The 13,070-nt window shown below is 40.6% G+C and overlaps 1 protein-coding gene across 1 annotated transcript in view; it reads left to right on the forward strand.

Moving 5' to 3' along the window:
• Window positions 1-8,351, forward strand: part of HSD11B1L (hydroxysteroid 11-beta dehydrogenase 1 like) — a 143,978-nt gene extending 135,627 nt beyond the window's left edge. The window contains exons 6-7 of the mRNA XM_040417489.1: window positions 3,604-3,769; window positions 8,112-8,351. Of these exons, the coding sequence (XP_040273423.1) occupies window positions 3,604-3,769; window positions 8,112-8,316 (371 nt within the window). The 3' untranslated portion in view covers window positions 8,317-8,351. The remainder of the gene's footprint in view (window positions 1-3,603; window positions 3,770-8,111) is intronic.
• The last annotated feature ends 4,719 nt before the right edge of the window (window positions 8,352-13,070 follow it).

Consider the following 13,070-nt stretch of genomic DNA (forward strand, 5'->3'; position numbering starts at 1 on the left):
GTGAAGCCACAACACGCACAACCTTGAGGCGGATGGGCTACAACAGCAGAAGACCCCACCGGGTCTCCACTACAAATAGGAAAAAGAGGCTACAATTTGCACGAGCTCACCAAAATTGGACTGTTGAAGACTGGAAAAATGTTGCCTGTTCTGATGAGTCTCGATTTCTGTTGAGACATTCAAATGGTAGAGTCCGAATTTGGCGTAAACAGAATGAGAACATGTATCCATCCTCTGATGGCTACTTCCAGCAGGATAATGCACCATGTCACAAAGCTCGAATCATTTCAAATTGGTTTCTTGAACATGACAATGAGTTCACTGTACTAAAATGGCCCCCACAGTCACCAGATCTCAACCCAATAGAGCATCTTTGGGATGTGGTGGAACGGGAGCTTCGTGCCCTGGATGTGCATCCCTCAAATCTCCATCAACTGCAAGATGCTCTCCTATCAATATGGCCCAACATTTCTAAAGAATGCTATCAGCACCTTGTTGAATCAATGCCACGTAGAATTAAGGCAGTTCTGAAGGCAAAAGGGGGTCCAACACCGTATTAGTATGGTGTTCCTAATAATTCTTTAGGTGAGTGTATATTACATATATAACTGTTTAGTTGTCAAATAACATGTATAAACAGTATGTAAATATAGATAATATACAAATAAAATTTAATGTAAATATAGATATGTAAATGTAGATAATCTATACTAGATATACTAAGATAGAAAAGCACTAAAGAAAAATCTGCTGTAAAAGTGGAAGATGTCCAGCACCTGTAGTTCTTGGAACAAAACAAGCACTTGTGAGACTAGACTAGCACTAGTGAGACTAGACAGGCTTCAAATTACAAACATACTTTATTAAATACACATATATTAAAATAAAAGTGCGGTCTACCCCTGAGGAAAAAGTTGAATATATATTTGAGGGACAAAGACAAGGATCATGTGGATCTTATCTACCAACAATATAAAACCATGGTTGGTATATAGTCTCCAGCATATAGGAGGATCCGTTTTCTATTGTGCCATATTGTGTCAGTGAAAACAGATCCGTCCCCATTGACTCACTTGTGTCAGGACGGATCCGTTTGCCTCTGCATCGTCAGGCGGACACCAAAACTCTGCAGGTAGCGTTTTGGTGTCCGCCTCCAGAGCGGAATGGAGGCGGAACGGAGGCAAACTGATGCATTCTGAACTGATCCTTATCCATTCAGAATGCATTAGGGCAAAACTGATCCGTTTTGGACCGCTTGTGAGAGCCCTGAAATGGATCTCACAAACGGAAACCAAAACGCCAGTTTGAAAGTAGCCTAATCTGCAATACTGCCCTAGCAAGATAAAAAGAAGCACCTAGAACCCAGAGACAAAATAAAAAACCAACCTCCACAAACAGAATCCTCAGGAAAACAACAAACCTCAATGCTTACAGCAATGAAGGGGCTAGAAGGACTACAAGAATCAAGCTACACAACACAAGTTTTGATAGGAACAAAATTCCGTACAAGTCATACAAAGGATTGTGGATACAAATGCAGAGAACTTATGCTGTACCTGGAAACTAAAGTGCGGAGCCAGAAAGCATGAATATTCAAGTTAAGGCTAACTAATCAAAAACTTCTCCCTAAATAAATCATGTTAAATAAGGTAATCATCTGACCAAGAGATCAAATTTTTGACAGTAGCATGGCAATATCCCTAAGGCTACTTTCACATCTGCGCTTTCCCTTCCCGCTATTGAGATCCGTCATAGGATCTCAATAGCGGGGGGGAAAACGCTTTCGTTTTGTCCCCATTCACTGTCAATAGGAACAAAACTGAACTGAACAAAACTAAATACACCAGAATGCATTTCGTTCGGTTTGGTTGTGTCCCTATCGCGGACAGAATAACTCTGCAAGCAGCGTTTTTCTGTCGGCGATGTGGTGCGAAGCAAGATGGATCCGTCCTGACTCACAATGTAAGTCAATGGGGATAGATCCATTTTCTCTGACAGAATAGAAAATGGATCCGTCCCCCATTGACTTTTAATGGAGTTCATGATGGATCCGTCATTGCTATTTTAAAGATAATACAACCGGATCCGTTCATAACGGATGCAGACGGTTGTATTATCGCGATGGAAGTGTTTCTGCTGATCCATGACGGATCCAGCAAAAATGCTGGTGTGAATGTAGCCTAAACAACGCTAGTGAACAGGAGAAAATGAGATAATAGGGGAATCCCTGCCACTTGTAACATATAGTTGTGGCCATACACTTCTCTATGTAGCACCCTTGTAGTAGTCATAGTCCTAGCAGCACCTACATTTAAGTTGGGCATATAAAATAGTTGGGTATATAAGAAAGTACGGTAAAGTAATGCCCATGCATATCCAAAGCTTCAGCAGTACTGGAGCTCCTGACTCTCTTCCGACAGATGATGCTCAGGGGAAAAAGATCAGGCATTTTGAATTTCAATGTCTGATCCTTTTGTTCTTCCAGGAGACAATCCACCACCAGAAGAGTCTGGCAGTGGCTTTCTCATCTATCCCCTTTGCCAACACATTAAAGCTAAATCAAGCATGTCGAGTGGTCCTTCAAAATGTTCTATATTTCTGCATAAATTTTACCTAGAACTACATCAGATTTTTACGCAAGTCCTAAAAGTAGATAAAGATAAACAAATCAAACAAATGAGTCAAAAATATTAGACTTGACCATTTATTTATTGAGGAAAATGATCCAATATCACATGTCTGTGAGTGGCAAAAGTATGTGAACCGAGTACAGCACTTGCCTATTGACAGAATTCCAGTAGAAATTAATGGAACGGCCGCTCCCTTCTTTGCAGGGGGTATGGGGCCCCCATTCTCATTACCGTTTGGGGTCCCAGCAGTAGGACCCACACCGATCTAATAGTTATTTATGCATGTATAAATTTGGTCAATTGTTTTAAGGGAATCTGTCATCAACTTTATGCTGCCCATACTAATGGCAGAATAAATTAGAGACAGGTGAGTTGATTTCAGCAGTCTGTCATTTGTAAGTTAAAAGTAAGTGGTTGCCGAGAACCGACATGACAATCATTGCAGACTGAGCCTGGAAAAGAGTCACGGCCACCTGAGAAGAGTCCTGGTTATTCATGACTTCCTGATCTCCCTGCTGATGACTGACAGTCTTCTACCTAGTTTTCTCCCTTTCTCTCTAGGAGAATACTGACAATCATCAGCAGATGGGCGGGAGAGCAGGAGATTATGAATAACCATGACTCTTCTCAGGTAGATTTGACTCTTTTCCAGGCCTGGGCTGCAGTAATTATGATGCTGGTTCTCAGCAACCACTTACTTTTAGCTGAAGAGTTATACACCGCTGAAATCAGCATTATTGTCACCTCAGTGAGGTCAGCATAAAAGCATAAAGTTGATGACAGGTTCCCTTTAAAAGAATTAGCATTACTATTTCAGAATTGTAGTGTTTTTTTTGCTGTATTTAGTGTTCTTGCTGTATTTAGAATAACGCATTTATAAAAAAAATATGAAAAGTATGCTAGAAAAAGTGCTAGGTTCTCTAATTATCAAAATAGTTTTTCAACAATTATGTAAATGTATGTGTCACTCTAGGTAAAATTGCAACTCCATACACCACATCATATGGTGCATCAAAATTTGCCCTGGATGGTTTCTTTGGTTCACTGCGACATGAGCTAGCCATGCAAAAGATTCCTGTCTCCATCACATTGTGTATCTTGGGGCTAATCGATACTCAGTCAGCCATGGAGAAAGTAAAGTAAGATGGGGTTTACATGGTTCAATTTTGCATGCAATTTGATTGTATTTAAGTAATGATACATACTACTTCTGTCAAAGAAATTAATCTTACATTGTAAAAATGTGACTCTTTATGTAGGCTGAATTCTTTTGATTGCTCTGTGCAAAGTGAACTCTTCCATTTACACCCTAGTATAGAGAAGATTTGCCTAATCGGTTTCTATAGGGAAATTTTTACATCCAGTACAAATTTACAAAATTACAGTAGATATCTTTGCTGTTCAGTTGTTTACAAGTCATGGGACTCAAATAGCAATATGTTTGCAGAATTGTACAGCATAAACACTGCGGCCTCCTTGCAGCTTGGTATTGCAGCTCAGTCTCATTCACTTGAGTGTGATGTCACTGGTCTAGGAAGAGGCTGATGCACTTCGTGAGCAGGGATGCCGGGAGTTGGACTGCCACTGATCAGATATTGATGATCTTTCCTGATGATAGGTCATCAATATTAAACCCTAAAGACAACCACTTTAAAGGGAACCTGTCACCAGTTTTATGGTGTCCTAACTAAGGGCAACATAAATAAGTGACTGATTCTCTTAGCAAACTGCTGGGTCACTTTCTTTAATTGACCCAGTCAATCTGCCAACATCTTGTATTGAAAAGCTCCAGCTGATAATGATGAGTCCTGAATATTTATGAGCTCCTGACTCTCCCCGCCTACCTGCTGCTGACTGACAGTTATTTTCCATATGAATCAGCAGCAGGTGGGCAGGGGAGTGGCTATAGCTCTGAATTTAAAAAAACGCTGGACTCACTGACATCATGCTGGACTCAAATCAGCTCATTAGCATGCGGCATGTGGCATCTTTGTGTGTATATTATGAGGTAACCATCTGTCACACCAGTAAGTGAATACATCTAAGGTACTTTTTAGTAGTTAATGATTGTATATAATTAGTTAGATTATAATCAAATATCCACATGACAGGTTCCCTTTAAGGCATTATCATCTTGCCCTGCCAACAAAGCCACTTCAGAATAAAAAAGTATGTACGATCTAAAGCATCTCATACACATTGGTCTATTGTTGGCCAAACCTGCCAAGAACAGTGGGTTCGTCCAACAGTTTACTCCAGACCCTCCCTCGACAGATGATGTCAGGGTGTAGAAGGATTAGGCAAAGTGAATATTTTCTCTCGTTCCTTTTGTCATCCCAGGAGATAAGCTGCTGCAAGAGGTATCTGGCAGTGGCTTTCTCCTCTCTCCCCACACGCAAACTGAATGTGTATGTGTATGGGGGAGTCTGGAGGGAGTTAGGAGACATTGTTTAAAGGGCCATTCACATGGCCTGATGCAAAGTGAAAGTATTTTTCTCGGAAGTGCTGCACCTCATTTTCTACAAGACAGGTATTACATTTCCCAAAAATTTCAGATTTCTATGAATAAAAAACCTTTAGGATTTGTCTACACAAATAGCTTAAAATGGCTGCTGCCGGCCACAATTTTTTAGATCCAGAAGAAGGATCACGTGACCTTGGGCAGCGGCCCAGCAGGCTTCACCATAGTGTTTTGCAGAGAGGCTATAGTCGTAAGGCATTGGTGACTCAGTGGATGAGTCTTAGCTACTATAAAACAGCCCAACCAGGAAATGGTGCTGCTTTATGGTAATAGACATAGGAGAGAGAGGACATCATGCAGAGAATGAGATAGAGATACACAGAATACGAGTAAGTAGTGGATTCGTGTCAGTGAGTGTGTTTCATAGTGAGAAGAACAGACAGATTGACAATAAATTGATAGATTTTAGAGAAGATAGCAGACAGACTCAGTCAGTGTTAGTGTGTTAGGCGAGCTCATTCAGACATCCATTATTGTGATTGAGTACTGTTGTAGCTATACAATTCAATCGTCATCACTTCATTCACAAATCTTTAGTAATATTAATCCTGGTGCTGCCTGCTGATACAGACATCATTCATTGTATTGCGAATTAGATAATAGTGCCACCACAAATTGTTATATTATTCTGTATCAAGCATTTATTACAGCACATTATATTTCATTCTGTGTCCAAGTGACTATTTTTAAAACAAAAAGTCTTAATTTAAATTTAAATTATGGTGCTGATAGCATGCCACTGCTTGCTGATATAGACGTCATAAACGAGATGTTACTCACTGTTCTGCATATTACATATTATCTATTAGTGCCATCAAAAATTCTAATTTTGTTCCGTGTCAAGCATTTTTTACAGTGATATTATACTACAGTCAGTGTACAAGTGACTATTTTTTCAAGCAGGTTTTCATTTGAATTTAAATCCTGGTTTTGACACATAGCATTAACTGTCAGTGCCAGCATGAAGGGGGAATATGCAAACCAGGCAATTGCCCAGGACCCCCATCCCCAAAGGGATTCCTTCCAGTGGAATCAGGGCCACATGGGTGCATCAGTTTACAGTGGGGCTTGGGAGACTGTGGCTGCCTTCCTTGCCATTCAGCCTTATAGACCACAAAGTCCTAAAGTCCATTAGGAAGTAGAATGGTGCAGAAGGTCTCAAAATCATGATAACCTCCATCGTAATCTTTAATACTATACATGAGCACTAAGGAGGGGGGGGGGCAGAGGAGCATTATATATACTGGAACCACAGGGGGGCATTATATGCTCATTACAGGGGGCATTATATACTGGCACTATAGGGAGGGATGGAGGAGCATTATATACTGGCACTACAGGGGGGACGATGTAGAATTATATACTGGCACTACGGGGGTGGACCGAGTAGCATTATATACTGGCAGTACAGGGGGCATGGGCGAGCATTATATATGTACATGTACAGCGTATGTCAGGTCTTTAAAAGGATGTTGTGGCAAGGAACGATACTTTTCGGAGGTGCTCTGCCTCCTTCATTAGACCAAACAATGGCTCCATTATGCCAGGTTTATAGCAATGAACCGGAAATGGGAGCCAGATGAAAAACACACCAGACAGGAATTGAATCAAAATCAATAAATGAAACGTGAGGTGTGATGTGAGAAGTTGTAGTGGGGGAGGATAATTTGATGCATACAGTAGGGTGATGTTCAGACTTCGTGTAGTGAACATACCTGCAGTTTAATAACAGTTAAGGAGGCTCAATAATGTGAAATGAAGTGAGAATAAAAGATTAAGAATAAGATAATAAAAGAAAATAATTGTTACACAAAACTATAGTGTATTTGCATACACAAATTTTGACATCATGTATACTTCACATCTATATTTTTAATTTAATTCTTGTCTGCATTGATACAGCTTCATGTTTGACTAGTTAGTTTACTCTTCCATTGTTACAATCCACTGTCACACAATGACCTTTCTAACCTAACCTATCCAAAGCAGTTATAGTTTTATGGTTATTTGTTTTGATGTAAACATAAAGGGAAATATGTGTCAACTATAAAATATATAAATGAACCCTTCATATAGGGGTTTTGTTATTTTTGGTCATATTATTTTTAGTGTTTTTGTTATTGTTTGAGTAAGATTGGGAATTTGTGTTTTCTGCAGCAGCCCCTGTCTTGGAAACCTTGGGGTCAATTTTTTTGTTTTACTTAGGGAGTGGTAGTTAAAGGAACAGGAAAAGAGGAGAAGGCAGAGAGTCAAGCAGATTCAAACTGGAAAGCTTGGGTTTGGATGATGTAAAAACATGTGCATTAGGAATAGATATAGTGCAATGACCTGTAGAACTAGTGATAACAGAAGAAGGTGTGCTACAGTATGAGAAAGATTGAAAGCAGATGGTACGGAAGAAGTAGAATTGAGTGTATGGGATTGAAAGAGGGTATGCAAATAAGCTCTTAGCAAGCTCTGCCTCTAATGCCACCATATGTAAGGTAGCTATCCTATAAGTTAATGTTCTACATTTTAAACAGGCCTTGAGACATGACCTGGGTAATAATCAAGTCAGCACCTCATCTGCAAGTTATCCAAGTCATGTCTCAAGGAATTCAGTCCAAAGTTTAGGAAAACTTTGAAGTGCATCGAATTCGAATTTCCTCATACTTTGTGGCTACACGTGTTACAAAGTGAATGTAAGAAGCCCCGGAACACGAGATCACTAGAGATGAGCGAATTTCCGGTTATGAGAGGACTCCCCTTCATAACGGAAACGGGACGGATCCGTTATGCAGCCCATAGACTTCTTTTATGACGGAGTGAATAACGGAATGCCTCTAAAGGCATTCTCCTTCTCCAGTTTTTGAAAACTAGTGAAGTACAGTATGAAAGCATGTTTGATTTTCGGTGGCTGCACAGACAGATTCTTTGTATTTCCAGAACCTTACTTAATCTTGTTCTGTTTTTTTAAACAGAGATAAGATATCCATGCCTGCATATCCTGCCCAGGATGCAGCCCTGGCAGTGGTGTCCGCTGGAACAAGCCGAGTAGAGGAGATGTACTATCCCTGGTATGTAAGGCCACTCTGCTTTTTCAGAGATTGGTTTCCACAAAGCAGAGCCTGGGTGATGCAGAAGTCTTACCAGTTCAAGCCAGAAGAGACATTGGTATCATTGTGATTATAATACTTTAATAAACAAATGTACTGATCAGTTATTGTTGCATATTTGTATTTATGTGCATTTTTCTGCAGCGCATAATAAAATGATATATCAGAGTGTGTACAGCTTTGATAAAATTAGTAGGGCTTGGAATAATTGGAGGCCTGCTGAAATAATGACAGTGATTTCAAAACAGCGTCTATCATGAGTTGTACAGAGAGTTTCCATTCAGTGTACTAAAATGACCCAACACTCCCATTCCTGCTCCAATTGAGGTACTGATGTTACCATGGCAACTGCTGCTTTCTGCCTCCAGCATAATACAACTTCTGGGTCTGATGTGACTTTGTACAGATATCTTCACTCTTGCAGATTCATTATGCTTTTTGTATGTAATGAATATTGTCATGAATAGATATCGTATACAGTACAGCACTTTCACGATGACAGGTTCAGACGTATTGGGACAGTAACCCAATTTTCATACGTTAGCCATTCAAAAAAATCACACTGGTTTTGATAGAGAATTTCCAGGATTTCAATATGTGGTTGAAGCATAGACCACTAAAAACAAAGTTTCCTTCTTTTGAAGTGCTTTGCCAGGCCTTTCCTGCAGCCGTCTTGGTTTGCTGCTTGTTTGTAGCTCTTTCTGCTTGCATTCCGGTTGAGGTCTGTTGACTTATTCAACCATTAAAGAATATTAAATTACTTTACTTTTGAGTTTCTTCTGTAGCTTGTTTATACTGTGAAGAGCCATTCTGTCTTTTTTGCAGAATATGGCTGAATCTGAGTAGAAAGTATAACTCTATACAGTAGAGAATTCATCCTGTTACATCTGTCTGTAGTTACATCATCACTAAACACCAATAACCTATTTACATTGTTGTAGAAAAAACTGTGTAGGAAAGCAGCACTAATATACCATCCAGACTTCCTTAGGAATGGTCAGCCAGTCAGCAACCACCAATCCTCTACGGTTGCTCCTTAGATAATTCAAACATAATCGACAGCAAGGATTTCTTTAATGTTTAAAAAGAGTTCATAAATATGTACAAAAAGTGCCAAAGATGGTGCAACATTTCGACTATAACATAGTCTTTCTCAAGCATAATATAGAGTTAACCATAATGTCATATATAGCCTAAAAAGCACCTCCCCCATCTCAATTGACCAATACATATTGTGACATTATTATTAGGTCATGATTACATTCAGTGTTCACCAATCAAATATATCATATAAATAATAGTCATGACAACTGACCAATCTCCATAGGTGCATTCAGTGTGACATCATGTGGACAGGCAGACGGGCTGTCAACATTGTACACATGGATCCAGCATTGCCTAAGCGCACTGTGCATGTCTCAACCTCTACTCCACCCCTAAATCTTCATTTGTTAGACTCCACAAACGTTAGACTCCACAAACTCCCGACCACGTGACCAAATACGTCACATCCACCTGACCCCACTGCTCATGCCCAGCTCTAGATGCATCCCATGTTCCCATGGAGACCATTACAGCAGAGCGGCGCATCAGCAGAGCATACCTCCACTATGTCAGTCTTCCCACTGTGCGCACCAGTGCATCGGGCCTTCCAGGGCATATGGTGGTCCATCGGAGTGTATTGTATATATAGAGAAAGACTATGTTATAGTCGAAACGTTGCACGATCTTTGGCACTTTTTGTACATATTTATGGACTCGCTTTGAACATTAAAGAAATCCTTGAAGGACATGCTGCCGTTGTTTATGTTTGAACCATTTAAATTGTTGGTCATACTGCTTCCACCATGTTTGACAGATGATGTGGTATGCTTCTGATGATGCTATGCTTCTATTCCCAACATTCTTCTGGTCCAAGTTATTTTTTGTACAGTACAGACCAAAAGTTTGGATACACCTTCTCATTCAAAGAGTTTTCTTTATTTTCATGACTATGAAGGCATCAAAACTATGAATTAACACATGTGGAATTATATACATAACAAACAAGTGTGAAACAACTGAAAATATGTCATATTCTAGGTTCTTCAAAGTAGCCACCTTTTGCTTTGATTACTGCTTTGCACACTCTTGGCATTCTCTTGATGAGCTTCAAGAGGTAGTCCCCTGAAATGGTCTTCCAACAGTCTTGAAGGAGTTCCCAGAGATGCTTAGCACTTGTTGGCCCTTTTCCCTTCACTCTGCGGTCCAGCTCACCCCAAACCATCTCGATTGGGTTCAGGTCTGGTGACTGTGGAGGCCAGGTCATCTGGCGCAGCACCCCATCACTCTCCTTCATGGTCAAATAGCCCTTACTTTCAAAGTTTTCCCAATTTTTCAGCTGACTGACTGACCTTCATTTCTTAAAGTAATGATGGCCACTCGTTTTTCTTTACTTAGCTGCTTTTTTCTTGCCATAATACAAATTCTAACAGTCTATTCAGTAGGACTATCAGCTGTGTATCCACCTGACTTCTCCTCAACGCAACTGATGGTCCCAACCTCATTTATAAGGCAAGAAATCCCACTTATTAAAGGGCTTCTGTCAGCCCACTAAACCGTTTTTTGTTTTTTTTTGCTTAATAATAACCCCTACACTGCGATTTATCCATACATAAGTAAAATAATAATTTTGGTTCAGTAGAATTTGCTAAAACCCTATTTTTATAATATGTAAATTACCTTGCTACCAGCAAGTAGGGCGGCTACTTGCTGGTAGCAGCCGCATCCTCCGATGGTAATGACGCCCCCTCTGCTTGTTGATTGACGGGGCCAGGGAACGGAATAGTTCTCTGCTGGCCCTGCCTATTTTCATTCAATATCTGGCGCCTGCGCCGCGGCCGTACCTATCTTCAATCGGCGCAGGCGCACTGAGAGGCGGCCACTCACTCGGCCGCTTCATCCTCAATGCGCCTGCGCCGATGACGTCACATCTACACCCAGCGCAGGCGCATTGAGGATGAAGCGGCCGAGTGAGTGGCCGCCTCTCAGTGCGCCTGCGCCGATTGAAGATAGGTACGGCCGCGGCGCAGGCGCCAGATATTGAATGCTAACAGGCAGGGCCAGCAGAGAAAGATCCCGTCCGCTGGCCCTGTCAATCAGCAAGCAGAGGGGGCGTCATTACCATCGGAGGATGCGGCTGCTACCAGCAAGTAGCCGCCCTACTTGCTGGTAGCAAGGTAATTTACATATTATAAAAATAGGGTTTTAGCAAATTCTACTGAACCAAAATTATTATTTTACTTATGTATGGATAAATCGCAGTGTAGGGGTTATTATTAAGCAAAAAAAAAAAAAGAAGCCCTTTAAACCTGACAGGGCACACCTGTGAAGTGAAAACCATTTCAGGGGACTACCTCTTGAAGCTCAAGAGAATGCCAAGAGTGTGCAAAGCAGTAATCAAAGCAAAAGGTGGCTACTTTGAAGAACCTAGAATATGACATATTTTCAGTTGTTTCACACTTGTTTGTTATGTATATAATTCCACATGTGTTAATTCATAGTTTTGATGCCTTCAGTGTGAATCTACAATTTTCATAGTCATGAAAATAAAGAAAACTCTTTGAATGAGAAGGTGTGTCCAAACTTTTGGTCTGTACTGTATATCTTTATTTAAAATTCCGATTCAGAAAATATAAAGCTAGCCCACTTCCCCCTCCTCCCACCCTCAAACCTAGTCCTGCACAGAAAGAAGATAGAACACTATATACCATACATAACTATTATATGATATCTTTAACACTATGCCTGTGAAGTGGCTGGGTGTCGGGTGGCTCCAACACTACACTGGTACTCCCAGACACCATTGAGCTATTGCTTCTCTCTGGAAAGGATGATAAAGCATGGAGAACCCGAATGGGAAATAAGTCCAGAGAGTCAGGGAATGCAGTAAACTAGTGTGCTTGTTTAGCTAGTGGGCCATGGCTAGTGGGCCATGGCTTGGTCATCGGGCAGGGTATTCCCATCTCAGCGTCTTTTTCAGGTCACTTGTGCAGTCTGGCAGAGTCTCTCATACTAAACACTGACCCCTATATGCAGACATCTAGGCTCCCTGACTGCCCCACTTTTATACAGTTTATAACTAATCCAGAAACTTTTAGTGGGAGTGGTGAAACTGGAGAAGCACAGCCTTAAAGTGACATTATACAGTTTACAGCTGCCATTCACTTTTATTGTGCCTCAATACAAGTCAAGGGGAATGACTAAACAGTTCCAGATGTCTGACAGAGCTAAACCAGACGATCAAAAGTTCACTGTGTTTGTTTTTTTCCCCTCCAAAATTCAGCTCTTCATAGTCCCTTATGGTAACAATGGAAAAGTATTAGCTTCTCAGTTCACAGGCTGGAAAATCTCAAAGTCCATCAGTAATAGCTGGCTGTGCAATAATCCTTTCCACAGTGCAGTGTAGTAACACTGCAAATGAACAGGATATATTACAAAAAGCATATTAATTGTAGTTCAACAATATAAAATGGATAACAGTGGATGAATCAGTGCAAGTTAACCCTTCCAAGTACACAAAAGTAGTGAGTTGAAGGCTTTGCTTAGTGGCAATAGGGGCAAATGTCAACAGACATCCAGACTCCAAAGTACCCTTGCTCCAGGGCACCATACCTTATCCTATTCACCTGTCTTTTACATTCATTTGTTTTTGATATAGTTAATAGTTATCTACGGAGCTGTCTGATTGCTTATTTTTTCCAGGGAGACCTGTAGTTTTTATTGATATCATTTTGGTGTGTGTTTGACTTTTTGATCACTTTTTATTCAAATTTTTTGGGGAGG

This window comes from Bufo bufo, chromosome 2 (genome assembly GCF_905171765.1).
Source record: "Bufo bufo chromosome 2, aBufBuf1.1, whole genome shotgun sequence".
In the NCBI taxonomy this organism is placed as follows: domain Eukaryota; kingdom Metazoa; phylum Chordata; class Amphibia; order Anura; family Bufonidae; genus Bufo; species Bufo bufo.